The sequence below is a fragment of the Emydura macquarii genome, unplaced genomic scaffold (assembly GCF_026122565.2).
Source record: "Emydura macquarii macquarii isolate MOO-44397 ecotype Brisbane River unplaced genomic scaffold, CSIRO-AGI_Emac_v2 contig_1043, whole genome shotgun sequence".
Classification (NCBI taxonomy): Eukaryota; Metazoa; Chordata; order Testudines; family Chelidae; genus Emydura; species Emydura macquarii.
In genome coordinates, this window is record NW_027131180.1 from 16,433,131 (window position 1) to 16,460,887 (window position 27,757).

Genomic DNA, 27,757 nt, shown 5'->3' on the forward strand with positions numbered 1-27,757 from the left:
AAAAACTTTGCAAGCCATCAGTACCGTTGACTCTCACTCTGAACTTTAGCCCTGATTCAGCAAAACCCTGAACCCAGACCCAGATGCGGATCTGAACACCACTACCTCAGCCTACCACTCTTTGGAACACGTTAGACACTAACGATTTTACTTCTGCAGAGTTTGCAGGCGCATATGAGGAATTAATGTTGTTAAAATTCACTCCAGTGGAAGGTGAGGATGAAACCTACAGGTGCTTTGCCATAAGTGTTCATTTTCAAGTACAGCGGAAAGTCATTGGACGGTGATAGAAACTGCAGGTGCTCAGCACCTCTGAAAACCAGGCCTTCTGTACATAATAGAATACACCAGAGGTGTGGAGCCCAAAATAACATTTCTAGGACCCTAAAATCTTTCTCTCTTTCCTTTCAGGTGGTGGATCTGTGGTGCAAGTCCAATGACACGGACTCCTTTCTCATGGCTCGCAGGCTGATTAGAGAGGAAGGATTATTGTGTGGTACGTTATTGAAGAACGTTATATCTGTTCATCAACATCTGCGGTTTTAATTCCATCCTTTAACCACTTTAGACTAGAAATATCTTCAGGGAAGGCAGTGTCTTTGTTTTGTGACTTATACAGTTCTGAGCACAGTCTCAGTGCTGTACTGATGGGGCCAGATCCTGAATTACTGTGAATTGATTTCAGTGGCACTACAGTGATTTATAACAGCTCAGGATTTGACTCATGCTCAATAGTAGTAAATCTCATCTCATTTTCACACTTTTGCTTAAGGAAGTAGATCTTCTGGGCCTATTTTTTTGGGGGTGCAGTGTCATGTGAGCTGAGTGGAGAGATAATCAGGCTTCAGAACAGGGCAAACAGATTAAAACTGCAGCTCCACTAAATCAGCTACAGGAGGTTATATTTGCTGACTTTGAACTGTTGCCATAACGGAGGTGCAAGGATTGAGGCAGGACATTTTGAGATGTACTGTTAAGATAAGATGTTCTTACAGCTCCCTGGCACAAGGAGAAATACTTTGTAAGTGAAACCGTTTTTGTTTTCCAAATGAACAGCTGTTCTTGTGCAAACACTGTTTAGAAACGAACATCAGTGCCATTCCACAAGGCATCAGTGCAACTCAGCAGGCTGCACTCTCACCCCTGAGTCAGATGTTCAGAGGTTCAAATCCAATACCAGCCAGTACACGGGCTCATGCTGATAGCTAAAGAAGTAGTGAGCAACCACGACTTCCAGTGAAGTCAGTGGGAGCTGCAGGTGCTCAGCACCTTTGAAAAATCAGGCCACTTTTAGTTAGATGCCTACGTATGGATTTATATACCAAATTTTAGGCACCCAAGTCTGAAAATGTTGCCTTGCTACAAATGTAATACAAGTATATAAGAACCAAGTTTTTAAAGGTATTTTGGCTCCTAACTCCTATTGATTTCAGTGGGAGTTAGGCACACAAGTACCTTTGAAAATCTACCTTTAAATGTCTTCTGACACTTATGGGAGTCAAATGTTATCTCAAGAGATACGTTTCCACATTTCAAAGGACAGAATCTGCAAATCTAAAGAAAATTGCCATACACATGATAAAATGACAACCTATGACTAAACTTAACTCCTAATGTCTGAGATTTCAGGTAATATACAATCAAATAAGCACTTTTTCTACATTTGCTAGAACACAGCTAGTTTACAAAACCGAATGACTGCAACTCACTCATTTACAAAATGTCATAGAATAGAATCATAGAATATTAGAGTTGGAAGGGACCTCAGAGGTCATCTAATCCAACCCCCTGCTCAAAGCAGGACTAACCTCAGCTATATCATCCCAGCCAGGGCTTTGTCAAGACTCAGCTTAAAAACCTCTAAAGATTTAGATTCCACCATCTCTCTATTTTACCCATTCCAGTGCTTCACCACCCTCCTAGTGAAAAACTTTTTCCTAATGTCCAACCTAGACCTCCCCAACTGCAACTTGAGACTATTGCTCCTTGTTCTGCCATCTGCCACCACCGAGAACAGCCTAGCCCCATCCTCCCTGGAACCCCCTTTCAGGTAGTTAAAGGCTGCTATCAAATCCCCCCCCCAGTCTTCTCTTTTGCAGACTAAACAAGCCCAGTTTCCTTAGCCTCTCCTCATAAGTCCTGTGCTCCAGCCCCCTAATCATTTTGGTTGCCCTCCGCTGGACTCTCTCCAACTTGTCTACATTCTTTTTGTAGTGGGGGGCCCAAAACTGGACACAATACTCTAAATGCGGCCTCACCAATGCCGAATAGAGGGGAATAATCACTTCCTGTGTCCTGCTGGCAATACCCCTCCTAATGCAGCCCAATATGCCATTAGCCTTCTTGACAACCAGGGCACACTGCTGACTCATATCCAGCTTTTTATCCACTGTCCCTTGTACACGTTACTCAGCAGTGTTGCATTCATACTATAATTCCTTCTGAGGTCAATGGTGTTACACCAAGAACAAATTTGCTTCAGAAATCCAAGTGCACATGGACTGAGGACCATTATGACCTTTAGTCTTTTCTAACCTGAAATATTAGGAGGTAGAATTACCTGTGAGAAGCCAAGGACCTTTTTTCAGTTACATGCAGGGAAACAAAAATATGCCGCGCTTCCCCCCCCCCCCCCAATTAATGGCACCGAACCCCATCACTGGCTGGTATCCCATGTACAATTACAATTTTAATTTTCCTTCCTTTCAGCCATTTCTTGGAAGTGAAGTAAGCATTTGTAAAATGTGTTCGCTCTGGAGAGTGAAATGTTCTCAGTATCTAGAGGACAGGGACAGCATGAGCAGCAGCCAGCCAAGCTTCCCCCAGCCTCTCACCTGAAAGGGCCTCCTCAAAAGTGGGTAGGGAGTTTAGTCTCACTGGCCTAGATCCTCAAAGATATGTAGGCACCTAACGCCCATTGAAATCAACCTTTGAAGATCTGGGGGCCATGCCTTTTCAATCTTTATCCCCCCTGCACACACGGCTCACTGAGTGATGATGGTGACGTTTATGATGCGGTCACAAACTGGACTAGGATCACCACTCACGTGATCCATTCAAAAGCCCTCACCCGCACATACTCCTTTGGTCATTACCTGGTCTCTCTTGGAGCCAGGGACTTACCAGATTATTAGCCCAATTCTCCTCTCACGTACGCCAGTGAAACTACACTGGCTTTAGTGGAGTTACTCCTGATACACGCTGATGCCAGTGAGAGGAGGATCATGCCCTAAAGATTTTGTGTCCCATTACTGAAGCCCGAACCAGCCGTCCCCCATCTATGACGGCAGCTGGGATGTCACTGCAGGGGAATTATCCTAGGCTGTCATGTTACAGTTTCATATACTGTCAGCTTTTGTTTGTGTCTCTTTTCTTGTTTGTACATCAGGTGGCAGCTCTGGCAGTGCAATGTCCGTTGCTGTAAAGGCTGCCAGGAATCTGACGGAGGGTCAGCGCTGTGTTGTCATCCTGCCCGACTCCGTCAGGAACTACATGTAAGGCTCCTCTTCTGTAGTGCTTCCCACTTGCTGCTTTCACAGAGGTGGCAGGATGGCAGAGTTCAGCCATGTCAATGGAAGTGACATTCATGGACCAAACAAGTAACATGGCCATACAAAAGCTTTGCTGTCACATGGCAAATTATTCTCTGGGACAGAGGGAAAATTACCTGTCAGTCAGTCAGTAAAGAGGAAACACTATGGACCCACTTCACTACTCTGTTTCGCCAGTGTAACACCGTTGAAAGCAGGTACAGTAAATCAATGGAGTCACACCAGCATAAAGCTGGAGTGGTGAATGAGACCATAAATAAGGAGTCAATTTTCCTTCCTCACAGAGGCCTTTGCAGTCCCCCTATGGACATTAACATAAGAATGCAAAACGTTCTAGTGTAACAGTAAGAGCCAAGGACTGGGAGTCAGAACTCTTGGATTTTATTTCACTTGTCACTGATGTACTTTGTTATGCTCCAGGAAAAATCACCTAGGCTGAAATTTTCAGACTTGGGTGCTTAAACTTAGGCACCTAAATAACTGGTGTAATTTCACCAGCATCTTCCATTCACATCAAAAGGGGCCAACAGCAGCTGACTGCTCAAACCATGGGAGATATGCATTTTTAAAAAAACCCCACAATTTCTTGCTAGATCCATTACAAACTTCTTCTTTGTTCTTTGCTGATTATTTCTAGGTCCAAGTTCTTGAATGATAGGTGGATGAGCAAGAATGGATTTCTGAAAAACGTCCAGAAGCACAAGCCTTGGTAAGGTTCTACTCACTTCTACATTAACTGCACTCATCGGTGGAGAAATAATCGCTCTGCATTTGGAAATGATAAATCTGTTTTTAATTTTCTTTTAATACAGTTCAGTCTCTTTGAAAAGTTAATCTAGTCCAATCCATTCCAACAAGGTTAAAGTGCATCTCTCTTTCAAATGTGGGTTCCCCTGTTCATTGGTCTAGTCCACAAAGGAGGAGTTTATTTTCTGCAGAAATTAACTCTTTCACGCAGATCAAGATGTTGTGTCTATCTACAGCGAAGAACAATTTGGAATGAATTTCTAGGTCAATATCAAATTTCCTCTCCAGCAAGGCTGCTCCAGCGGGTTTGTGGTGACAATATCCCATAGAAATGAAGGACCCTTTTAAATATCTCTGTTTTCTATTCAGGCAGGAAACATAAAGTTCCCACTTTAGATTAATCGATTCTAAGGGCACAAGGGATCATTATGATCATCTAGTCTGACCTCCTGCATAACCGAGGCCATAGAATTTCACCAAGTGATTCTTACAGTAGAGGAATTTAGTCTTCTCTAATACATAAGTGACCACTATTGAGCCCCATGACTCGTGGTTGTATTACAGCATATGTTTTAGAAAAAAATGTAATCTCAGTTTAAAGACTCCAAGTTTGACGATGAATTTACCACATCTTTTGGGATGTTGTTCCAAAGGTTAATTAACCTCATTATTGAAAAAGAGTTGCATCTTATGTCCAATTTGAGTTTTTCTACTTTCAGTTTACAGCTATCAGATCTTGCTTTGCCTTTGTCTGCTAGACTGAAGGGTCCTTTAAAGTCAGATGACTTCCGACTTGCAGATTTCCTTCTATTCGTAGAGTACAGGACTATTCAAACCTTCTTTCAGAAGCCACACTTGCTGCATTGTAGGACTCTCTTTTTGTCTGGAGCTACAAGCTCCGAGCCTTAAGAAACAAGGAAACAAGTGAAATGAAAGAAGTGAAGTCAAGTGAGAATATACACTTTCTTACAGTTAAGCACTTGGTTAAGGGCTTTGCTAGATCAGGGACAGAGTGCTCAGCACTGCAGGTTCAAGCCCTGAGTCAGGAGTGAAACTTGCCCGAGTACACATCTGAGCTCAGGTGGGATGATCTCAGTCTAAATCTATCTATATTTTAGTAGGTATCTGAGAGAGCTCTGTCTAAACAAGACAAAGAGCAGCTCAGACACAGCTCCACAAATACCTCATGCTTGTGAATAAGAATAAATGTCTGTCATTTTTCAATAGGTGGTGGAATGTCAAGGTGCAGAAGCTGAATATCTTAGCCCCTCTGCTTCTTCTCCCAGAGGTCAACTGTCAAAAGGCAATCGAAATCCTCAAGGAGAAGGGCTATGACCAGGCGCCAGTGGTTGCTGAATCAGGGTATCATACCTTTTATCAGTTGTATAGATGATTATGTGAACGAATAACAGCAATGAGGAAACTAATGACAAAAGACGGTGTAGTTGTACAATAAATCTGATTCATTCAGTCCCATCAATACACTTTTTAATGTACTATTTAACAACCTATGTGGTAAAGTGAAAAATATGAACATGGGCCTAATCCTGAGGGATGCTGAGCCCCACTGAGTGGCATGGGAGTTGCATATGCTCAGCACCTCTTAGGATCAGCTTCCTATATTTTTTCAAGTCTTTATTTATGCTATAGTCAGTAATAATAGATGGGACCTATCGAGCAAATGTTCCATAAATTAGCTAAGGGAACACTTGGCCAGATCCAGTGTCCACTGAAGTCAATGGGTTTTGGATCAGACCCCAAACCAATAAAGTGTATAGTAAAGGTGAGGAATAGATCTGAAACACACTGGTAATTAATTGAAAGCAAGCTCCCATTAACTTGACTTTTCTTCAAATGTTAAATCCTGGGCTGCAAATTTCAGACATTAATTGCTGTTAAAAACACTTTATTGGGGAGAGGATCCGCCTCTCAAAGATGCATGTTTTAATGTAACAGCTACAATAGCAGCTGGGAGTATACAATGGAGTCACTCACTGGCTAAACAAGTTGAGCTTTTCCTATAGCACAGTGTGTCTCAGCTAATCGTGATCTGCCTCCAGGCTCTGGCTTGGAGATGGAAAGTTCCCAATCTGAAATTGTATCCCCATCATCTCTCTGTGTTAGCATCTAAATGTTGTACTGTTATTATTTCTTTGCTTGGCTGCTTCCACACCAGATGGGACAGTCAGAAATATGTTCTTCTCTGGTGGAAACTGATTATAGTACAAGAGAAAAGGCTAACCCCATTGCCAAGGAAGGAGGAAAGAAAGAGGTGACACAAAAGTGGGCTGATTTTCTCAACCTTGTTTTTATTGTTGGAAACCAACAAATGACAGTCAGGAAGATATGCACCCACTAAAAGACACTTGGATGAAGTAGAGGCCAGCTCCTGCCATTGAAGGCAATGGAAATTTTGTCCTTAACTTCACAGGGAGCAGGACTGGTTCCTAAAAGTTTAACTATTTAACCCTTTGACCACCTCAAGGCAGACCCTTTCAAAATCTCCCTGTTCTCTTACAGTCACATATTAGGAATGGTGACTCTGAGTAACATCCTCTCCTCAATGCTGGCTGGAAATGCTCAGTTCTCAGACCCAGTCATCAAGGTCATCGATGACCAGTTTTCAAAGGTAATACAGGTGTTGCTGCTTTGTTTCAAATAGAGCCCAAAGGCGAGTTAGGCACCTCCCAAAACAGAAAGAAGGCTTGATTCCCACTCCAAGGAGTGGGAAGGGAGAGGAAGGATGAGATGAGCAAGAGGGAGAGACAGAAGATGAGTGGTGGTGGGAAGGGAGTGAGAAGAAGGGAAAGTGTAAATAAGAGGGGAAAGAGGAGTGGGGACAGGGAATTGAAGTGGGGTAGAGAGAGGATGAGAAAAAGGATCATGCAGAAATTATGGATCAATCATTTGAGGATTTTAGGCAAGGAAAAATGCAAGGGTTGTGTCTAGCTGGAGAAACGTGAATATTCCATGAATGACCCTCGTATTGTGGATTCATGATCAATACATTTTTGGCCAATATAGGGACCTGCTCCCACTCATGCCAGTGGCAAATAGCTGCTGCTGAAACGGTGGAATTCTGCATTTGGCAGAACTGATACTATAGTCTGTGTGTCTGCAGCGTTCCACTGCATGACTCGTCTAATTACAAATTAGATGATGCCGGGCTCTGTGCAGATGTGCTCCTGTGCAAGGTCTGAGGATGACTACCGTCATTGGGCCAGATCCTCAGGTAGTGTAGACGGACATAGCTCCACTGAGGTTAATGGAGCTACTCCAAACTATATCTGGTGAGGACTTGGTCCTTTGTGTTTGTGTAGCCCCTGCACTTCCCAAAGCACCAGGACGTTCTACATCTGCATCAGTGCCTTCTGATATTCCCTTCCTTCACCTCTGCACTGCCCCCAGCACAGGACAATATTTTTAAAGTAAGAATTGAGTCACTAATGCTGGTGCAAAAGTGAAGCGTTTAAATGCCCTTTTTTCCCCTCCTTTCGTTCCCCTCTCTTTAGATTAGCCTGGATGACAACCTTGGAAACCTCTCTCAAATCCTGGAGAATGATCATTTTGCTATAGTTGTACATGACCAGATGCAATGTAAGTATCTTTTAATGAGGAAGAGGAAAGGACCGCTTTAAAAGCCAGATGGGGTGGTGGAGTGAGAGGGTGGAATCCTCACAATGTGGCCATGAAGGTACCAGCAGAGCAGCTGGGCAGTACAGCCGGCAACCCTATGCTCCTCTTGCAGGAGGGATTTTTCCCCATGACTCTGAGTCAAGGATCCACCAGCCAGTCACCCCCTCCAAAGCCCCATGTCTGGTAGCATGAAGAGAGGCAGGGGAAGCCTGAAAGACTTAAGGTTCTTATTCTGATCATTTAACTAGCTCTACCTCAGGACGCAAACAGATTTATTTTATTGACGCCCTTATGGCTATTGTAAAGTGTGTCGTTTCTTGGTCAGAGGATCAAAAGAGGAAGGCTGGTGTGTGGTAAAAAGGCACCAGACTGTGACTCAGAAAGTCAGAGTGCAATTCCCAGTTCTGCCGCAGACTGTGTATGTGATCTTGGGCAAGTCACACAGTCTCTGTGCCTCAGTTTCCCATCTCTAAAACAGGGATAACAGTACCGCATTTTTCTCACCTGTCATCTGTTTGGCTTGTAAGCTGTTCAGGGGAGTGTCTATTCTTTACTATGTTCACGTACAGCACCTAGCACAATAGTGTCCTGACCTGATTGTAGCGACACGGCCATCATAGGAGACCCTCCCACCCGCATCTCTGTGCCATAGCAGACGCAGAAAGGAGTCTACACGCATTAATGCTGTTGAGAGCAATGTTAATACCCCAGTGGATTCCTAACAAGAGACCTGAAGAGGCGCGTACAACTGAGAATGGAGGCGCTCCCACAGAGAGGCAGAGCAGAGGCACATGCTATGGGGACCGCACTCCCCATTTCCCTGACCCTGGGCTTGGATCCAAGAGCTCCTCTGTGCTTGTGGAGATGGAAAGGAGAGTGCTGTCTCTGGTCACTTGCTCTTTAAGTTATCAGGGGTTGGGAGAGGCAGTTTGCCTAGCTGTGAGGAGGAGGGAATTGTTTGTGGTACTTCAGAGTGAGCCTTTTGGCCAACTAAAGAATGACCCTGGTGGGCTCCACAGAGGGTGTGTCTATACCGCAAAGAAAACCCTGTGGCTGGACCATGCCAGCCGACTAGGACTCACAAGGCTCTCACTGCGGGGCTGTTTCACTGCCGGGTAGACTTCCAAGCTCTGGCTGGAACCCAAGCTCTGGGACGTTCCCTGAGCCCAGACATCTGCACAGCAGTGAAACAGCCCCACAGCCCAAGCCCCGCGAGCAGCACTTAATTTGTGCCAGGGCTTGCCAGAGCTGCGGCCCGGCACCTCTTGGCTTGGCAGTTTCTAGCTCCAGCACCTCTGGACTTGTTGCATCAGTTATGAATTTGTTAAAAAAAAACAAACAAAAAAAAAAACTTTTTGTACAGTTTCTAAGCCCGGCACCTAATTGCTCGAGCCGTGGCACCTCTTTCGGGTCAAATTAAGCACTGCCCGTGAGCCCAAGTGGGTTGGCATGGGCCAGCTGCAGGTGTCTAGTTGAAGTGTAGACATACCCAGCGGGTCTCATTCACTTCTCCTCAGCCGAGACCTGGACTCAGAAGGGCCGGGTGAAGTGAGGTGGTTACGGCGGGGAAAAGTTAGCTTTGTTATTCTTTAGGAGTATTGCAGCTGCGGCCAGGGGTGCCAGTCAGTCAAGAGCCCCATCGGGCTGGGTGCTGTACAGATATAGAGGAAATGACATGTCTGCCCTGGAGAGCGTCTGGAAATGACAGAGTCAGATTTCCAGGCTGTGTGCATGCTACAGCTTATGTCGGTATAAATTATATTGCTCAGGGCTGTGAATAAGCCACCCTCCTGAGCGATGTAAGTTACACGCACCTCAGCGCCGGTGTGGACAGAGCCATGTTGGCGGGAGAAGAGGTTGGTTGCCACACAGCTGGCAGCTCGTGGGGGCGGGAGGAATTAAGTCAATGGGAGAGCACTCACCCGTCGGCTTAGAGTGTCTGCACGAGGAGTGCTACAGTGGGGCAGCTGCATCGGTGCCTCAGCAAACAGTTGGTACAAAGGGGCTCATTTCCTAGGCCTTGCTCACACTTACAAGTTTTGCCACTTTACCATACAGCAGCAAAATCTTCCTAGTGTAGACGCAAGTTATACTGGGCTAAAAGTGCTGATACCGGAATAGCTTCTTCTGGTTCAGGGAAATGAAATAAATTATATAGTCCCTTATACTAATATAACTGCATCCACACCAGGACTTTTACAGGCCTAGCTATGCTGACAAAAATAACACCCCTTACCAGATAGTTATGTGGTAAAAAATTTGTAAGTGTAGATGGTGCCTTACCTTAAGGGAGGTGCTTTGTTTAAGATTCCACTGCCACAACAAAGCGGGCAAGATACCCCCACTCTGGGTAACATTAGAACTCCAGGCTGTAATTAGCCGGACTCCGCAGATGACCAATTGTTAAAGGCATAGGCCTCTCATGTCCATGAGCTAGTGAAATAGCACACCCTGTTGGTTTGTTTGCCTGCAAGGAGCTTGCAGTTAGAGGATCAGACTAGCATGCTGAACTCAGACCCTGCAAATCCACATGCACCTCCCAACACCCGTATATCAAGCTACGGCTCTGTGAATCCCTCAGTGATGATACCTTTTCTGCAGGGGACCTTGGCCATCAATCTCAGCTCTCAAGTGGGGTGAAAAATCCAAGTACATTTCTGCAAAATATTAAGAACCAAACAATTTGATTAAAAAATGTCTCTGGAAGATTTTGATTTTTTTTTCATCATCAAAAAAAAACAAAAAAACCCAACAAACCCTAAAATTTGTATTTCAATTTTTTTTTGTCAAGAAATCAAAAATGTCTTTAAAATTGAATTTTTGTATGAAACATTTTGAGTTTGAAAAAATTGTATTTTTTTCACTGAAAAAAATGTTGATATTAAAATTTCAACCAGATATACGCACCTTATTTCACCGCACTTTTTGAATGCCTTTTAGTCCAAAGACGCTGTTTTGGCCTGACCAAAGTTGGCCCCATTTTTATTACTTTCCTTCCATCTCTCCCAACACGTACTTATTCTTTGACTTAGACACCCTCACCTGGTTTGTTTGTTTGTTTTTAAGAGGATGTGTTTTTTAAGAAAGTTACACTTTATTGCACTTTATACTGTTTGCTATCAGTGTAATACAGCACTATAAAAGTTGCAGTGGGGCAGAAGGGTCGTTTATAAATACAATTATCACTGCTGCTGTTAAAGATTATCCTTGATTTGGGGTGAGGTTGGTCAGGAGTCATTGGAACAGAAGTCTTATAAAGTTAAGTGACAAATTAGATTCTTTGTAGTGGTAAAGAATTCACTGTTTGTTGCCCAATATGTCCCTGATGTGACTCGATTGACTATTGTGGGATTGCATCTGGAATCATTTTTAGTAGAATCATATCAGGGATGATGCTGGCCTGTTTCAGGTCGTATCTTCATAAAATCACAGCAGTTTCTGGACTGCTTTTTTCAGATAACTCAGTAACGTAACTTGCTATGTGCTTACAGACATTGGCGATGGCAGTTACTCCAAGAAGCAGATGGTGTTTGGGGTGGTCACAGCCATGGATCTCCTGAACTTTGTTACCCAGCGGGACAAGAACCAGCAAGAAAAAGTTGCTTCACCTGGAGGATCTATTGCCTCAAATGAATCTGAAATAAGCCACTGAAGATTTTTCAAATCAAACTGATCATTTTTCAAAATGACTAGGCTAAGATTTTAATTTACTAACCCTTCGTCCCGTAGCTCTGAACTCATCCAAAATGACATCAAAGGAATCTGTAGGTCAGGATGATCTGACTAAAGAACAAAGTTTAATTAAAATAAGCAGTTATACTGAGATAACATTACAACACAACATCGGGGGCAGATGGTGGGGGGCTAATATATGGGTCTTATTGCAGAGTCTCTTGCTGTTTTCATTAACATTGGTTAATTGACACCTTCCCAGTGTTGCCCACTCTCATGAGATGCACAATTCTGGCTGGGACTGGAGCCACTCTCCATGATGGGAGAAGCTCCAGTCCTCTCCCAAATTTCACCCCTGCCTGGGGGAAACCCCTGCTGATTGGCTGCCTTCCCCACTCACTACCCTTCTGGGGGAGAGCAGCCAATCAGAACTACTGCAGGCACAGCTCTCTCCCCAGTCCCTCAGGGACAGACCCCATTCTTACAGGAGGGGAGGAAGGAGCAGGAAGGGCAGCTCTGCTCTCCTTTACCCCCTCCCCTCCAGGGAACAATGGGAGGGCTCCTCTGCTCCTCCCCCATCTCCCCTGCATCCCTGCCACACCTGGTCTGGGGAGGGGAAGAAGGGACCCTGCTGGAACCCCACCAGGACCAAGGGGAGAGGGGTGAAGACACCCAAGAGCTTCAGGAAGAACAGAGGGTAAGGCTGGTGGGGCAGAATTGATGTGAGGGCTGAAGGGATGAGTAGAATTGCTGTCGGCGATACAGGATTGACTTGGGGATTGAGGGGCAGGATTAATGGCTGGACAGAGGTTGTGCAGATGTTGAGGTGAGAGTTTCTGCAGCAGGAGCCAAAATCCCCTTACCCAATACATGGGGGAGCCAGGGCGATGCTAATCGTCACACAGACACGCTGGAGATGGGCAGGGGGAGCTCAAAGCTCAAGAGATGGCCCCAAAACGACAATTATCATCTTTTCTTTAAAAAAAAAAATCATGACTTTTGGGCCAATTTATTATTTTTGGGGTCTGACGTGATTCTGAAGCTTTGGGGTCCATTCAAAGAGCTGCCAGCAGAGCTCAGAAGGAGCCACTTGTTAGAGCTGCAAACCACAGAGGGAATTAAATGCACAGCAAGAGAAGAGGAAACAAACTAAATCACCTCTTCAGCCCAGTTTGGAGGGGAATAGACACAATTGCTTCTGTACTGTGCTGTGGGCTGTTTTGAGAGAGGAGCAACCACTTTCAGTTTTAGCTTTCCCTAAGTGCCTAGTCTGTGTTTTCAATCTAATCTAGTTTGTGTGAGGGTTTTGATAAATGATAAAGTATTTATGGTGAGGAATAACCTCTGCTGCTTTTTGTTTGCTGAGTTATACACAATGCATCAAATCCTTTGCTAGTATTTGGGGGAGTGTTTGTTCACTTCTGGTTTATGGCCAGAAAAGCAGACTCCCTCCCAAGAAACTGTCCTCGTAATATTTTCCACTAGGGCTAGAACTGGAAATCTCAGGAGAACAGATTCTCCTGAGATTTCCAGCTCACCTGTGCTGACTCAATGCAAACAGTTTGGGAAGGCCTCCACACCAAACCCAAGCTGTTCACTATCATGAAGGAAAAGTCATTTGGGGGGGGGGGGGGGGTGTTGAGAGGAAGAGAGGAGAGGAGAGGAGGGGAGTAACAAAATGTGATAAAGTCTCTATTCAAAATCAGAGAAGGCATCATGAAGAACAATGTTTGTTACATGGGTGGAGACTTAGGCCATGTCTACACTAGCAAGCTTACAGCTATGGCAATGCAGCTGTGCCGCTGTAAGATCACTTGTGTAGCCGCTCTGTGCCGATGGAAGAGATCTCTCCTGGCGACATAATAAATCCACCTCTACAAGGGGCAGTAGTTAGGTCGGTGGGAGAAGCTCTCCTGCCGACATAGCGCTGTGCACATTGCCACTTATGCCAGAAAAACTTATGTTGCTTGGGGGGGGGTGTTTTTTCACACCCCTGTGTGACATAAGTTTTGCTGACATAAGTGGTAGTGTAGACATGGCCTTAGGGCTTGTCTTCACATACAACGCTGCACCAGTGCACCTGCGCTGATGCAGCACTTTACTGAAGACACTCCTATGCCAATGGGAGAGTTCATCCATCTCTCCAAGAGGTGGTAGGTATGTCGACGGGAGAAGCTCTCACATTGACATAGCGCTGTCTACACTGGAGGTTAGGTCGGTATAACTGTCGCTTATAAGTTGGTAGTGTAGACCAAGCCTGAGGGTCAGATCCTAGCCTCTACTGAACTAAAGGAAACTTGCCCTTGATTTCAGAGAAGGCAGAATCAGGCCCTTGCTGATGGATTTTTTTTTTTAAGGAAGCCCTTTCTCAAATTCATCCAGAGAATGGTTTCATAAATTGAGAGAAAAAAGCCTCAAATGAATCACAGTAACAAGAACTTCTCAATAGGAAAGAGTGCGGCTGGCTGTGTGCATGTGTGAGAGAAAGAGGACATTCTTCATATGCTGTTTGTCCAGCGGCACAAAAGATTCTGCAGGCCAGTAATTCTGGCAGCTGCAAGAAATTGTCTTTGTTATATATCAGAAGAAAAATCATTGTACTTTATATGACTGTGTCCTTGAATAAAAACTATTACAATATTTAAAACAAAAAAGATAGTTAATTATTTATTTTAGTGGCTTTGCCCCCCTTTAGGATGAGATCTGAAACAGATGTCAGAGGGCTGAGTCATTTATGGTCATTAAGGAATACATGGAATGTTTTGCAAGAGCAATGGGAGGCTTGTTAACTCTAGAGTGTTGGCCATAGTCCAATGTGTGTAATTAAATGTCTCCCTACAGCGTACAGTCATTCTTCTGTTCTGTCCTAAACAGCTGGAGTAGTGTTGCTGCTTACTATTTGACACATGCCACATTCCACCCTAGAAGAAGCTGCATTTCAGCAGAGTGTGAATGATACCCTGTATATTAACCATGATTCTGCAATGACTTAAGCATGATCTTTAAGCATGGGATCAATCGTTAAAGTTCAGATGATTACTATTATTTGTATTACCATAGTGTGTAGGAGCCCACGTCATGCTGCTTAAATCCATGCAGGAGTGGGTTCATAGTTTTAAAATAATTTGGGATCCTTCTGAGTGAAAGATTCTTTATAAATGTACGTCATTCTCATTAATACATGACTCAAGATCAAGTGTGCACTCCAGCAAACTACCTACAAGCAGTTTCTGAGTAGCTGGTTTCATTTATTTACAAAAGGAATATTCTTCCAATGATTCAGAGCCACCAGATGTTTAACCTGTGAAAGCTGGTGACTTTATTCCTATTACCCTTGTCCTCCATGCCCTCTTCCCTCCTGTCTGTTACAATCACATCTTGTTTGGATTTAGACTGTAAAACCCTAAGGGCAAGTGCCATGACTTTGATTTGAAGCCCACTGATGTCTTTTCATTGACATCACTGGGCTTTGGACCTCATGGTCTTTTACAGTCACCTCACACAATGGAGCACTGATCTTGGTTAGTGCTTTGGAGCATTACCACAATACAACCCTGGATAATCAGAATCGTAATACAGTTTCTATGGCAGACTAGAAATTCTGTGGTAGACACAGGCAAGTTTAAAAGAAAGGATTGTATTCAGTACGAAAAAGAACAAATAAACCCAGAACAAAATTCCTTGTGTTGTTTTTTTTTTTTATTATTACATTTACTTTATTCTGTACATTTTCACTTTGGTGCAGATTTTTGTACTGATGAAGCAAAACTATTTTGTAGAAGTTATTAGAGGGGAGAAAGTGGCTTAAATTAGGCAGCCGGCGGGGATTTCAGTTGCTGGGAAGGAATGTGAGGAATTTGGGGTTGTGTGATAGAACCATAATGACAATACTTAGCTCTTATACAGCATGTCTTATCTGTAGACCTCAAAGGGCTTTACAGAGGAGGTAAAATATTATTGTCCTCGCTTGCAAAAAGACTGCAGGGTCTTTAAACAAACCCAGTAAGTAGAGAAAACACAAAACAGCAATTAGCTATTTCAGCCTTTGCCTCAGCTCGCCTTTCCCATACACTAGGGGCCAATATACTGCAATTATGGAGCTAAACAACAAAACTTGTGCTCCAACAGGTCTTTCCATCTATTTTCTCTCTCCCTCTGACTGGCAGCTTATCTTTATTTTTTTGTATTACAGTAAAGTGGTTATAAACAGTGGGACAGGGGAAGTCAAGTGCTTTATAAAAACCCTTGTTTTCAGTGTCGCTCCCAGGATATTAGAGACACAAGGTGGGCGAGGTAATATCATTTATTGGGCCAACTTCTGTTGGTGAAAGCCATGAGTTCTTTTTCTGCGTAGCCGGACACCACACACTGCGTCTCTTTCACCAACAGAAGTTGGTTCAATAAAAGATGCTACCTCACCCCCCTTGTCTCACGTGTATAACCCTGGTCACTTCGCCACCCTTCGTCTGGGTAGGGTTCTTTTACATTCCAATTTTTTGAGAAAAATGTTGCATGTGGTGGAGCCTGGTGGGGGGGTTGCAGGTGAGCTGGGTATGGGGGTGGATCTGAGTGGTTACTGGATGATTTCAGGAGTGTATGGCAGCTGGGGAATGGGGATGGCGATCATGTCAGGAGAGGCGGAGGAGGGTTCTGAACAAGTTTGACAGCTGAAGGGATTTCTAGCAATGTTGCCGAGCACGCACTTCCTGTGCTAACACAACTGACGTGCCATTTGGAAGCTGTCAACCAGTCAAAGGTGAGTTATCACTGCAATTGCACAAAGACCTCTTATTTCTTTGTGACTTTTGCCGTCCCCCCCCACCCCCCTTTGACCAATGCAGGAATTTTAAGGTTCTTAACCTTTGAACTAGAATTTAGGTAGGAGCATATTTATAAGGCCACAGGGAGGGTGTCAGACACAGAACTATCTGAAATGGAATTTTAAGATTAAGGGACGTGGTGGAAGAGATGAGGTGTATTTTGCTTTTTTATTTTTCCCCGTTAGAAAGGTTACGTGTGGAGAATCTGTCAGGATTGTGGCTAAAAACTAACCAGGACATTTGTTGTCAAAATGATTCTAGGAGCCCAGACTCGCAAACAACCCCATAAGCATTTGTGTAATCTCACTAGTAGGAGTAGTCACAGTAAAGTTATATTAAGAACATGTTTGCAACATCAGGCCCGAAATTTACTCCTTCAATGGACCCAATCCTATACATGCTGGCAAATGCCCTCTGTGGCTTGGATGGAATGGGATGACTCAAATAAAGCCACCCACATTTATGGTACCACAGTAAACTAGAGCACTGATTCCCAACCTTTCCAGACTACTGTACCCCTTTCAGGAGTCTGATTTGTCTTTGTACCTCAACTCCTTGCTTACAAAATCAGACATAAAAATAGAAGTGTCACAACCCACTGAAAAATTGCTGACTGTCTCATTTTTACGATATAATTATAAAATAAATCAATTGGCATATAAATATTGTACTTGCATTTCAGTGTATATTAGATAGAGCTGTATAAACAAGTCATTGTCTGTGTGAAATTTTAGTGTGTACTGACTTGCCTCGTGCTTTTTATGTAGCCTGTTGTAAAAGTAGGCCAATATCTACATGAGCTGATGTACCCCATGAAGACCTCTGCGAACCCCCAGGGCTTCATGTACCCCTGGTTGAGAACCACTGAACTAGAGGATCACATTTAAGGCAAGTGTGTGTTACCTGACTTTTTAAATGCAAAGTGCTTTTCCGGTTAAAGAGGTGCATGTGGGAAGATGGACAAGAGACAGAAGCTTAGCTTGGCTGCCTCCAGAAACTGGGAATGTAGCCGTGCAAGCTGAGGCTGGAAGAGTTGTGGCACTAATGAAGTCCCCATTAGAAAAGAATGGGCAAAGCTTGTCCCAACTAACAGACTCCACTGAAACAACAGACATTTGTCAGGAGCCCACTGGCTGAACAGAAATCAGACAGGGGAGGGGAAAACTCCAAGGAGATTTGGATGGGAATATAATAGATGGAGTTGGGGGACCTTGCTATGGGGATGGGGGTCACACACAGTCCCTGGCAGACAGGAGATTGGGAAGGAATGGGGAGCATGGGAGCAAACCATATCCCCTGCCATGGGGAACAAAAGGGGGGAAATGGGGACATGAAAGGAAAGTGTGATGTTCACAGCCTTTGGAATGGGGGGGAGGAATAATATGGGAGTCTGGCATGGGAGGCACCCAGAGCCCCTGGCATGGGGGGGGGGGGAGTGGCAGGGACTTCCAGTTATAGAGAAAGATGGGAGCTTGGGGTGTGTGTGTGTGTGTGTGTGTGTGTGTGTGTGTGTGTGTGTGTGTGTGTGTGTGTGTGGGGGGGGGGGGGGGGGGAATGAAGGATGCCAGCAGCCCCTGGAATGGGCAATGCACTTGGCCTACAGAACCTATCAGCTGTGTGAATCCCGAGTTCATTACTCCCCAGCGTTGGCCACATTTCAATAGTGCTGTACATTCATAGCTTTTGAACCATTTTTGTGTGCTTGTGGGTAGAAAACACTATATATACACACAGTGTATTTACTGCGCTTAGCAGGCTATCTTTCACTCTAACTGTCTTTTCAGTACTCTGTCAAATTTTAAAGGGGTGGGGGAGAGATTGTACCACAATCTGGAATAGACTTCAGAAACTCACAGGTCACAAGGGAGATATAGGACTAAACTGAAGCCATTAGCAAGATAAAAATCTTTTTTGGCCACTCCCAGCCATGCATTTTGTGTTGCAAAAGCTTTCCCCTGCCCCCCTCCCGCCCCCCACCACTTTGTACTGCATCAAGACACAGAGAGCCTTTACATATAAATAGACGACCTTGCAGCTGGACTGGTATGGTTAAGCTGGGAGGAAAATCAAAAGACTGATCATCATTTCTGGGCCAAGCCATCTGTCACATTTGGCACTATCCAGGTAATTAAACCTGTTTTATCTTTTAGAGCACAGTCCCATGTTTGACAATAAGGGATTCCTTCGACTATTCTGAAATATACATTACAAACAGTTAATTCAATTAGAGGGACAGTTCTCCAGGAATGTGTGACAGCCGGGGGAGCCCATGGGTCTAGAGATCAGGTCAGGAGATAAAAGGTATCTTTAAGTAAACTGGACTCATCTGAGCAGAAAATCCATCCCTATGTAACTATTAACTAACAGATTTCTTTGATGTTGTACCTTTTTGGAAAATTGGTCTTATCAACCAAACCTGATTTTATTTTTTGCTAAGATCACAAGTTTGGTTGACAAAGGGAACCACATTGATGTAATGTACTTAGATTTTTTTGAAAGGCATGGAACTTAGTACTGCACAAAATGCTGATTAAAAAATTAGCACTATTCAATAGTAACAAAGCAGACTTTAGAAAGATTAAGAACAGGGTAAGTGACAGAGCTCAAAAAGCAGTTGTCAATGGAGAATCATCATCAAATGGGGTTTCTAGTGGGATTCTGCAGGGATCAGTTCTAAGTCTGGTGCCATTTTTATCAGTGAGCTGAAAGCAAATGTAAAATGGCTGTGAAGAAAATTTGTGGATGAAATAAAGATTGGCTGAATGGTAAATAATGATGAGGACAAGGCAGCAGTATTACCACCAGTAAGCATTCAAAAATTGGAAGGTTGGCTTAAAAACCATGAGAATTTTTAAAAAGAGAATACTTTTAGAGTTCTTTTTATTTGCCTTTTGGTTTCAGAGCCTTTAAAGGTGCATTTGGGTAATGTTTTCAAGCTTTTCTTTGCAACCATGAAGCCTTGAGAGTTTCATTTAAAAACAAAATAAGCTGTGATTCTTGTGTATTCACGTAACTCCAGGAGCTGGGATTTTAAGAAATACACCAAATATCACAACACTCGTGCTAAATCAGAAGAGTTGGTAGCAACACTGGGGCCATATACACAGTGACTGTAATCACTTGAAAAGTTGGGCCCATTTAAGCAAACAAAATGGCGTTCAATACAGCCAAATGCAAGTTCAAATATCTAGGTAGGAACAAGGAATACAGGCCATCCCTGCAGAATGGGATCTGTATCCTGGACAGCAGAGACTCTGAAAAGGATTTAGTGTCATAACAGACAGACAACTGAACATGAACACCCAGTGCAATGCTGTAGCAAAAAAGAGGTAAAGCAATCTTTGGATGTACAAACACAGGAGTAGTGAGTAATAGCAGAGAGGTGAGACTGATACTGAATACTGTGTATAGTTCTGGTGTCCGTATTTTAAAAAGGATGTTGAAAAATTGGAGAGGAGAAGAGCCACAAAATGATTTGAGAGCTGGAAAACCTGCCTTAGCGCATGAGTCAAAGAGCTGAGTAGATTTAGTTTATCATAAAGAAGATCAGGAGATGACTGGATTACACTGTATCAGTACTTTCATGGAGAGAAAATACCCAGCACTAAAGGGCTCTTTAATGTAGTGGATAAAGGCATAACAAGAACCAAGCTAAAGCCAGACCAAAAAAAAAAAAAGTGCCTTTCTAATCGGAAGAACCAAGAGAGTGATGGACCATTGGAACAAACAGAGCTGGCACTAGGCATAAGCAAACTAAGCAATAGCTTAGGTCCCCGAGCAGCTCAAGAGGGCTCCTCTTTGCTTTTTATTATAAGAATTTGCCTGGTTTAGTACTGGAGGGGAGGGGGAGAGGGGAATATTCCTCGTTAGGGTCCCCAACGGGCACTGGGAACAAACTTCAAATCAAGACTGGATGCTTTTCCAGAAGATCTGTTTTAGCCAAAACACATTATTGGGCTCAACACAGGGGTAACTAGGTGAAATTCTATGGTCTGTGTTGTACAGAAGCTCAGAGGAGGTGATCTACGGTAACACTACATTTTATTGTAGCAGGCAGTGTCACGCTAGTTATAAATAACCAAAACAGCTTTTATAAGTAGATTAAAAGCTTAATATTTAGATGTTCTCATCCTCAAAGTACTGTGTGAACTTTAATGAATTGCATCACGCCTCTGAAGTAGGTAAATGAATATTATTTCTTCTTTATAGACAGGGAAACTGATGCACGGGGCTTAAATAATTTGCCAAAGGTGGGGTTACAGAGCATCAATGACAAAGCCAGCATTGGTTCTCAGGGTCCCTGGCTCCCAGTACAATGATCAGTCCATTACAACATACTGATTCTCTGTTTGAGTCCACTTGAGGAGAAACCCAGAACTGGAACACAGGCCTTGCCAGGTAAGTAAAGGAAGAACTAATTTAAGCTCTCTGGTGCAGCGGCTTTCTTTTTGTTCTGTTTGTACATCATCTAGCACGGTAGGCCTGGGCTCCTATCACTGTACAAATTACAGTTATACTAATACAGATGATCAGTGCAGAATTATTTCATGATAACTTGCCCTTTTAACTTCAGTGCCACAGTTTCATGCTAAATTGCCTGCAGAAAACATACATTTACAACCGTGTAAATGACTTGAGTGTCTGAACCAGCAATTTCTGCTATACCTCTTTGCCCCTCTTTTTTTTTTTTTTAAATAGAAAAAAATGAAGCCTGAACCCTTGCTCTGCCTGCTGCTGAGCTGCTTTCTGCTACTTGAAGCTGCCTGTAAGCCCTTGAAACCAGACTGCGCTCTTGTAAGATGTAGTCCGTGCCCTGATCAACACACAGCGACGGCTTCCGAGAACAAGTGCTGTGACACATGTGCCCCTCCATGTTCCTGCCCGGATTACCACCAATTTGAATGTGCCATGCAAGGCTATGAGGATGGAAACGTCCCTGTGGGAAAATCTTTCTACATTGACTTCGCCACACAACTCTGCACCTGTGTTTCTCCAGAGAATATCTCCTGCACTTCAGTTTGCCCCCCGGTTTCGCCTACATGCAAGGAAACAGGAAGCCCTGCTGATGGCTGTCCCCAGTGTGTCTGTCGCATTGACAATAACAGAATTGTAGTTGCTGGCAGCACCATCCCCAGGGGCAGTGAGATGTGTATATGTCCCCCAGAAGGAGGCAAACTAGACTGCACCCCTACTACATCTTCTCCCACTAACACAGGGGTGGCAAACTCATTTACCTAGGGCGGGCCAGATTTGAATTAAATGTACTTCAAGTGGGCCATACATGCCATAAATCGAAATGCTAGGCACTTTTGGAGCACTGTGTTTCGTGCACATAGCGCTCCACACGCTGCCGCCAGGGTACACAGATCTCGTGGCAGCGCGCACCACCGTGAGATCTCGCGGCATCGTACCCTGTGGCGGCTGCATGTGTTGCCAGATAGAGAGTACAACACCACAAGATGCACCAAGGGCCGGACCAAAAAGGTTGATGGGCTGTATGAGGTCCACGGGCCAGATGTTTGACCCCCCTGCACTAATGCATAACAATGAATAGGCTCTGTTTGCCAAGTAAGCTAAGTATTGGAGGAGGATAAAGTTTTTTGTGATTAGAATATGAGAATTTCCAAAATATCCTTGGGCATCCTTCTGGAAAAGTCCTACAGAATATGATTACCTTGCTATAGGTGTTTCAAACTGTCTTACAAAATGTAATAATGAATTATAGTCTCGCTATAGAATTACATAGGGTTAACAAACCAATACAAAGGGACACCATTCTCTATTAAATCTATAAATCAGCTTCATAGTAAGGTTATGATGGCCTGTTATAACCCATAGGCATTCTCCATGATGGTGTCCAGGAAAGTTAGAGTGACTGCTGTTAACATAAATGTTAAAAAACAAAACAAAACAAGAAAAAAACTATTTATATATTTATAAGATGACTATCCTTTTTATACGTGAGTGTAAATATAGGTGGTGTAGATAGTACCGCTTTTCATTATGAGTGCCAAACGCATTCTATCAGCCAGTCCTGTTTTCAGCTGCTTAACTTTGCCAAACTTTAACTATTTGGGCTGAAATTTTCTAGACCAGCTTTCTGCCTCAGGCCTGATCTTATTTTTAAACCTTAGCATAAATGTTTCAGCCCCTTTTCAGAATGAGCGGACGGGGCAAAACAATGGGGCTTTTCCATGTTAAAAATTGTTTTTTTAATTTTTCTGGCATGTTCTTGCACCTCCATACTCTGGAGCATGAACCTGACATTTGGCAGAAGGATCACCCTGCTGTAAGGGATGTGCCGTTTGCCTTCTCCATGACAATCTGCCCAAACCTGGCCAAGTTATGAGCCTCTGACAATCTCAGTTTGCAACTGCTTAGCGGCGATGTGGTGGCTAAAGTCTTTGAAGATTCTGTCTGCACTGAGCATGCTCCATCTTGGGCAGCAGGTGCTCAGCCAGGCTATATCTGAAATTGCTGCTCCAAAGCTGTGGGGCCAGGAACCAGAACTGAGACCAAGGATTGTCTTTTCGGTATCATAGGGGAGCTGAACTAAGGGTGCATGGGTAACCGTCAGTCTCCCATTTCCTAGTGCTTGATGGTACAACCTTAACATTTTTAATGTGTTTTCTATATGTAATTTCCCCTTGGCTTGCCCTGTGCCCATGTACAGAAATCAAGTATCAATTTCCATTCTTCTCTGTACACGTCATGGCAACGCGGACTGCAGGGTCCGCTGCAGCAAGTTTACTACAAGAAATCTTTTTCCAACTAGTCATCCTCCGGACACCTGTGTCCCTCTTCTAACTGCAAGAGAAAGATCACAGCAGAACTTCATTTTAAATATATATATATATACACATACACACACATAAGCATACACCATGTTAAGCAGGGAATGAGCTACAAAGAATTTTTTAATTAGTTCTTCTCTGCATCCCAATAAAAGCAATTATAATGTTCATCTTCAGACTATTTGTACTTCATTAGTCAGTAGCCATTATTCCTAGGTGACAGACAAATCCCTTTAGATAACGCACAGGACTTGACCTGAACCGCTGCCAAAGCACACCTAAGAGGGTCTAAAATTCAGTGTGGTCCTCTTTCCTCCCTAATCTTTTTCCATGGCTAGCTCCACTGCCACATCTCATCCCAGAGGCACTCTGGAAGGATGAGAGAGGCTGTTGTTCTTACAGTGTTTCTAACCTAACCAGCCTCAAGAGACACCCGGTCAACCCCCATACTAGTAGGAATACCTGCTCACACAAGATTTCCAGGAACATATATTCTAATAGGTGTTTGTTTGCAGTATAGGCCTTTTGAGGTTCATCTATCCATGAAGGGAGGCGAGCAGAGGCATGGGCGGACTGGCCATCTAGCAGTTCTGGCAAATGCCAGAGGGGCTGGTGAACTCAAGGGCTGCAGCCCACCACGGAAGCCCTTCATCAGGCCCTCCAGCTGGGCCTGGCCGAGCATGGCAGCCGCCTCCCAGTCTCGCCTCTCCCCCTCCCCCACCACGTGGGCCCAGTGATGCCCTGGCTGGTGTACTATAAATGCCAGGGCCAACTCTCCGTCCCAGTCCGTCACCGAGCAGAGGAACAGGAAAAAAGAGGAAGTGAAGATTTGGGACCTGTGTTACTGACATAGTTGTTGTAGCTGTGTTGCTCCCAGGAATTGAGACAAGGTGGGTGATGCAATATCTTTTATTGAACCAACTGCTGGTGGTGAAAGAGAGACACTTTCAAGCTACACAGTGTAACTTTGGGAATGTTATCCAGTCTCAGCAGTATCCACTAATTTGAGATGCCCAACACAAGACATGTAGGGCCTAACACCCACATCTCCCATTACTTTCATGGGGAGACATGCGTAGTCAGCACCTCTGTAAATCAGGACCTTTGTGTATCTCAACGTGAGGCATCTACTGTTAAACATGAAGGCCTTTCGCCCTCTGTGCCTCAGGTTTCCCATCTGTAAAAATGAGGCTACTCACTTTTGGTGAAGGTGAGGATACATGCAGTTGTGGGAAAGCCAGAGAGCAAAGGTGAGTTTTATATGAGTTGGGTAAGTATGCACGTGCATTTTTCCTTACAATGTTTAAAGTTAAAGATGGTGCTCAGCCCAGCCCCGAGTTACCAAAGAGAAAGTAATAGACTCGTCAGTGTTTTACCCCCATGAAAAGTAGCAGTGGTGCAACAAACAGAGGTAGAGTTGGCATCTGTGTTTCATTCCTCTCTAAGGTCAAGCAGGGGTGGGCAGCATACAGAGCACTTTATGTGGATAGGGATGTCCTTATTATCTTCCTGCAAGAGTCCACTGAAACTTTCATAGACGTACTCTACAATCCCCTCCTCAAGGTTTCTAGGGAGGGCTGCCTTGTTCTTGGGAGTGGACCATGACTGACCTTGTCTGTTTCGCTGGTTAGCCGCGGCTACTACCAGAGTTCTTGGGGTGGGTGAGTGAACAAATACTCAAACCCCTCGGACAGGACGTAATATTTTTTCTCGGCCACCTTTGACATAAGGGTGACCGAGGAATGGGTTTGCCACAGGGCCTTTACAATCTGAAGGTCCCTTTCGTGGACTGGGAGGGCCACTCTCGCTGGGGCAGCTGCCGCCAGCACATTAAAGAGGCTATCTTCAGCCTCTCTTAACTCCTTCAGCTCCAGCCTCAAGTTGGAGGCCACCTTCTTGAGCAGCTCCTGGTGCACCCTGAAATTCTCCAGTGGTGCCAAGTGGTCCCGGGTGCCTGCCTCATCTGGTGAGGAGGAAGAGGACTGCCGAGGTTCGTTCTGCGGGTGTGCCCCCTCCTGGCGAAGGTTTGCAACCACTGAGGGTCCCGACTCCTCGTCCGAGGAGTGGTGTCTATGGGCCTTCTCCTGTGCTGGACCCCCGATGACGTAATGGATTGGGGCCCCGGCCCCACCTGGATGCCCCAAGGGGCCCAATAAGGCCATTGTTGCAGCCATTGTCCCTGGGGCCACCCCAGGGCTGACTGCGCCACAGGCTGTGACGTTTTGTGGGGGCATCAGCTCGCCCGACGACTGTCCCCCCTGGGAGACCCTGAGTCACCGTCATAGTCAGAGGTCCTGGACCAGTGGTTCCGTGTACATCGTCAGTCCTGGGCACCCTTCCATGCCAGGGACTGCCCTCTTGACACCTCCAACTGGGAGGACGATGAGAACTGCCTCCGTTGCCGCAAGCAGTGCCAATGAATGGAGGTGCGCTCCGAAGAGCTAGAGGTACTGGAGCATCGTCTCGGTACTGATGATTTCTGCTGCCGCTTGCCTTGTGGCCCTGCAGACACCTTCGGTGACCAAGGTGGTGCCGCTCTGAACTCCTCAGTGCCGAGCCGGACAACGGTGATCTGGTTCTGCTTTGTGGACTGCGCAGTGCCAGGTCCTCCGATGGCAACCGGGTTCCGCGCTGTCTCGATGTGGGCAAACTCCTCGGTGCTGGGGAGCGGGAACTGTTTGAGCGCTGCCTGGCAGACCTCGACCGGTGCTGCCTCCTGGCGTGCGCTGCCTCTGGGGCCGGGGAGCGACGTCGGCGCCGAAAGGGAGACTCCACGTCCCGTGTTGGTGCAGGTTGGCTCGACGACACCGACCTGGAACGACTATTAGGGGAGCGACTCAGCTCTACCCTCAGAGACCATCCGGCGGGAGATCTTCCTCCCCGTACTGGGGATCTCCTCCGCCATTCAGGAGGACCCAACGCAGGTTTCCCCTAGGACACCGGCCCCTTCTCCCTCAGCGGAGGGGGTGGCGGTGGTGGCATAGGCAAGGCCAACAAGGCTCTTGCCTCCTGACAAGCCTCTGGTGTCGACAGCATCGGCAGGGGCACTCTCCCACTCCCTGGAGTCGGGGGAGGCTCCCTGACTGGAGATGCAGGCACTGGAGAAGACTCAACAGACCATGGCCGGTGCATCTCTGTACTCGACCATGCCCATACCGATGGCACAGGGGAGTGTCCATGCTCTGCGTGCTGCTTCTTCCTCTTCAGTGCCGGCGATGTTGTGCGGTGCCGAGTCGAGGCCGGTGCCGGCAGTGCACTCTGCACCGAGGTCACGCTCGCTGCCAAGGTGGAACGGGCTGGCTCGGATGCCGGCCGGAGCACTGCCTCCATCAGCAGGGCTTTTCAACTGGATTTCTTGGCCCTTTTGAGTCCTCGGTTTAAAAGCCCTGCAGATATTGCATTTCTCTTTTCTATGGGCTTCCCCCAGGCACTTAAGGCAGCAGTCATGGGGGCTGCTGAGCAGGAAGGCCTTCCCACAGGAGGCACATGGCTTGAATCCCGGTGACCCAAGGCATGGCCCGGCTGCTCAAAGTCCCCACAGGGACTTGCCTTATCTCTAACAACACTTAACAACTACTTAACTAAAACTAACTTAGAATATCAAACAAGTCCAAACAAGGGGAATAAAACGTTTTATTGGAGGAAATGTTTAAGCAAAAAACAATAAAGCAATGGTCAAGGTTTAAAAAGCACAGTAATACAGCATCCGGGGATGATATGCAGTGGGGGGAATGGGGGGGGGGATCGGGGATGGTAACAGCAGGATGAGCTGTGGCCCCGTAGGAGGGGCTGGAGGTGTGGGGCTTGAGGGTTGCAGGGGGGTATGCAGAGGGAGGGTCACTGGGGGGCATTTGTTAGGGAAGGCAAGTGAGTCCATGTGTGGGGGTGGAGGTCTGGGGAGTACAGTGGCGTGCAGAGGGATATGTGGGGAGGGGGAGACGCTATCTGAGGTGGGAAGCATCCCTGGGAGGTCAAGGAGGGAGGGTCCCTGGGAGGCATTTGCCAGGGAAGGCAAGTGAGTCCATGTGTGGGGGTGGAGGTCTGGGGAGTACAGTGGCATGCCCTTGTGAGGGGGGGATCCCTGGGGGGTGTTGCTAGGGGAAGCAGGCAAGTCTATGCATGGGGGTGAGAGTGGAGGTCTGGGGAGGACGATGGTGGGATGGGCGGTAGTATCCCGGACGGGGGGTGGAGGTGTTGGGTTCAAGGCTTGTACTTGCTGAGAGCAAGGCTAGTTTCAGCAAACATCACAGGCGGAAAGAAAGGATTGAGGGGGCGTAGGGCCGGCAGCGTCTCATATACCGCAGCATGTGTGCGGGGCTCCAGGGGGTGTCGGAGCCGGCCCTACGGGATCAGCTAAGGAGAAAAAAGTTCCAGATAACTGTGTACGGAGGCGTGCACATACCTATAGCGACATGGACATGAGCAAGCACTCAAAGCTGCAGGCTCTGGTGGACCTACAGGTCCAAAATTCACCCTTTGCAGTCCTTAAAGAATTCATGGATGACTGCTCCCTCTACCCTCCCCCCCAGCATACCAC

At 45.6% G+C, this 27,757-nt stretch overlaps 2 protein-coding genes across 4 annotated transcripts in view; one reads left to right on the forward strand and one right to left on the reverse strand.

The window, feature by feature from the left end:
* Nucleotides 1-11,740, forward strand: part of LOC137151014 (cystathionine beta-synthase-like) — a 35,861-nt gene extending 24,121 nt beyond the window's left edge. Inside the window, exons 10-16 of the mRNA XM_067545187.1 lie at nucleotides 412-496; nucleotides 3,389-3,494; nucleotides 4,189-4,260; nucleotides 5,526-5,660; nucleotides 6,819-6,927; nucleotides 7,811-7,895; nucleotides 11,426-11,740. Coding sequence (XP_067401288.1) covers nucleotides 412-496; nucleotides 3,389-3,494; nucleotides 4,189-4,260; nucleotides 5,526-5,660; nucleotides 6,819-6,927; nucleotides 7,811-7,895; nucleotides 11,426-11,586 — 753 coding nt within the window. The 3' untranslated portion in view covers nucleotides 11,587-11,740. The remainder of the gene's footprint in view (nucleotides 1-411; nucleotides 497-3,388; nucleotides 3,495-4,188; nucleotides 4,261-5,525; nucleotides 5,661-6,818; nucleotides 6,928-7,810; nucleotides 7,896-11,425) is intronic.
* The window catches only part of PKNOX1 (PBX/knotted 1 homeobox 1), an 84,913-nt gene continuing 62,249 nt past the window's right edge, over nucleotides 5,094-27,757 (reverse strand). For all 3 annotated transcript variants that reach the window (XM_067545190.1, XM_067545191.1, XM_067545189.1), the window contains 2 exons: nucleotides 10,525-10,591; nucleotides 5,094-5,202 (listed from right to left, as the gene is read on the reverse strand). In XM_067545190.1, coding sequence (XP_067401291.1) covers nucleotides 5,106-5,202; nucleotides 10,525-10,591 — 164 coding nt within the window. In that variant the 3' untranslated portion in view covers nucleotides 5,094-5,105. The remainder of the gene's footprint in view (nucleotides 5,203-10,524; nucleotides 10,592-27,757) is intronic.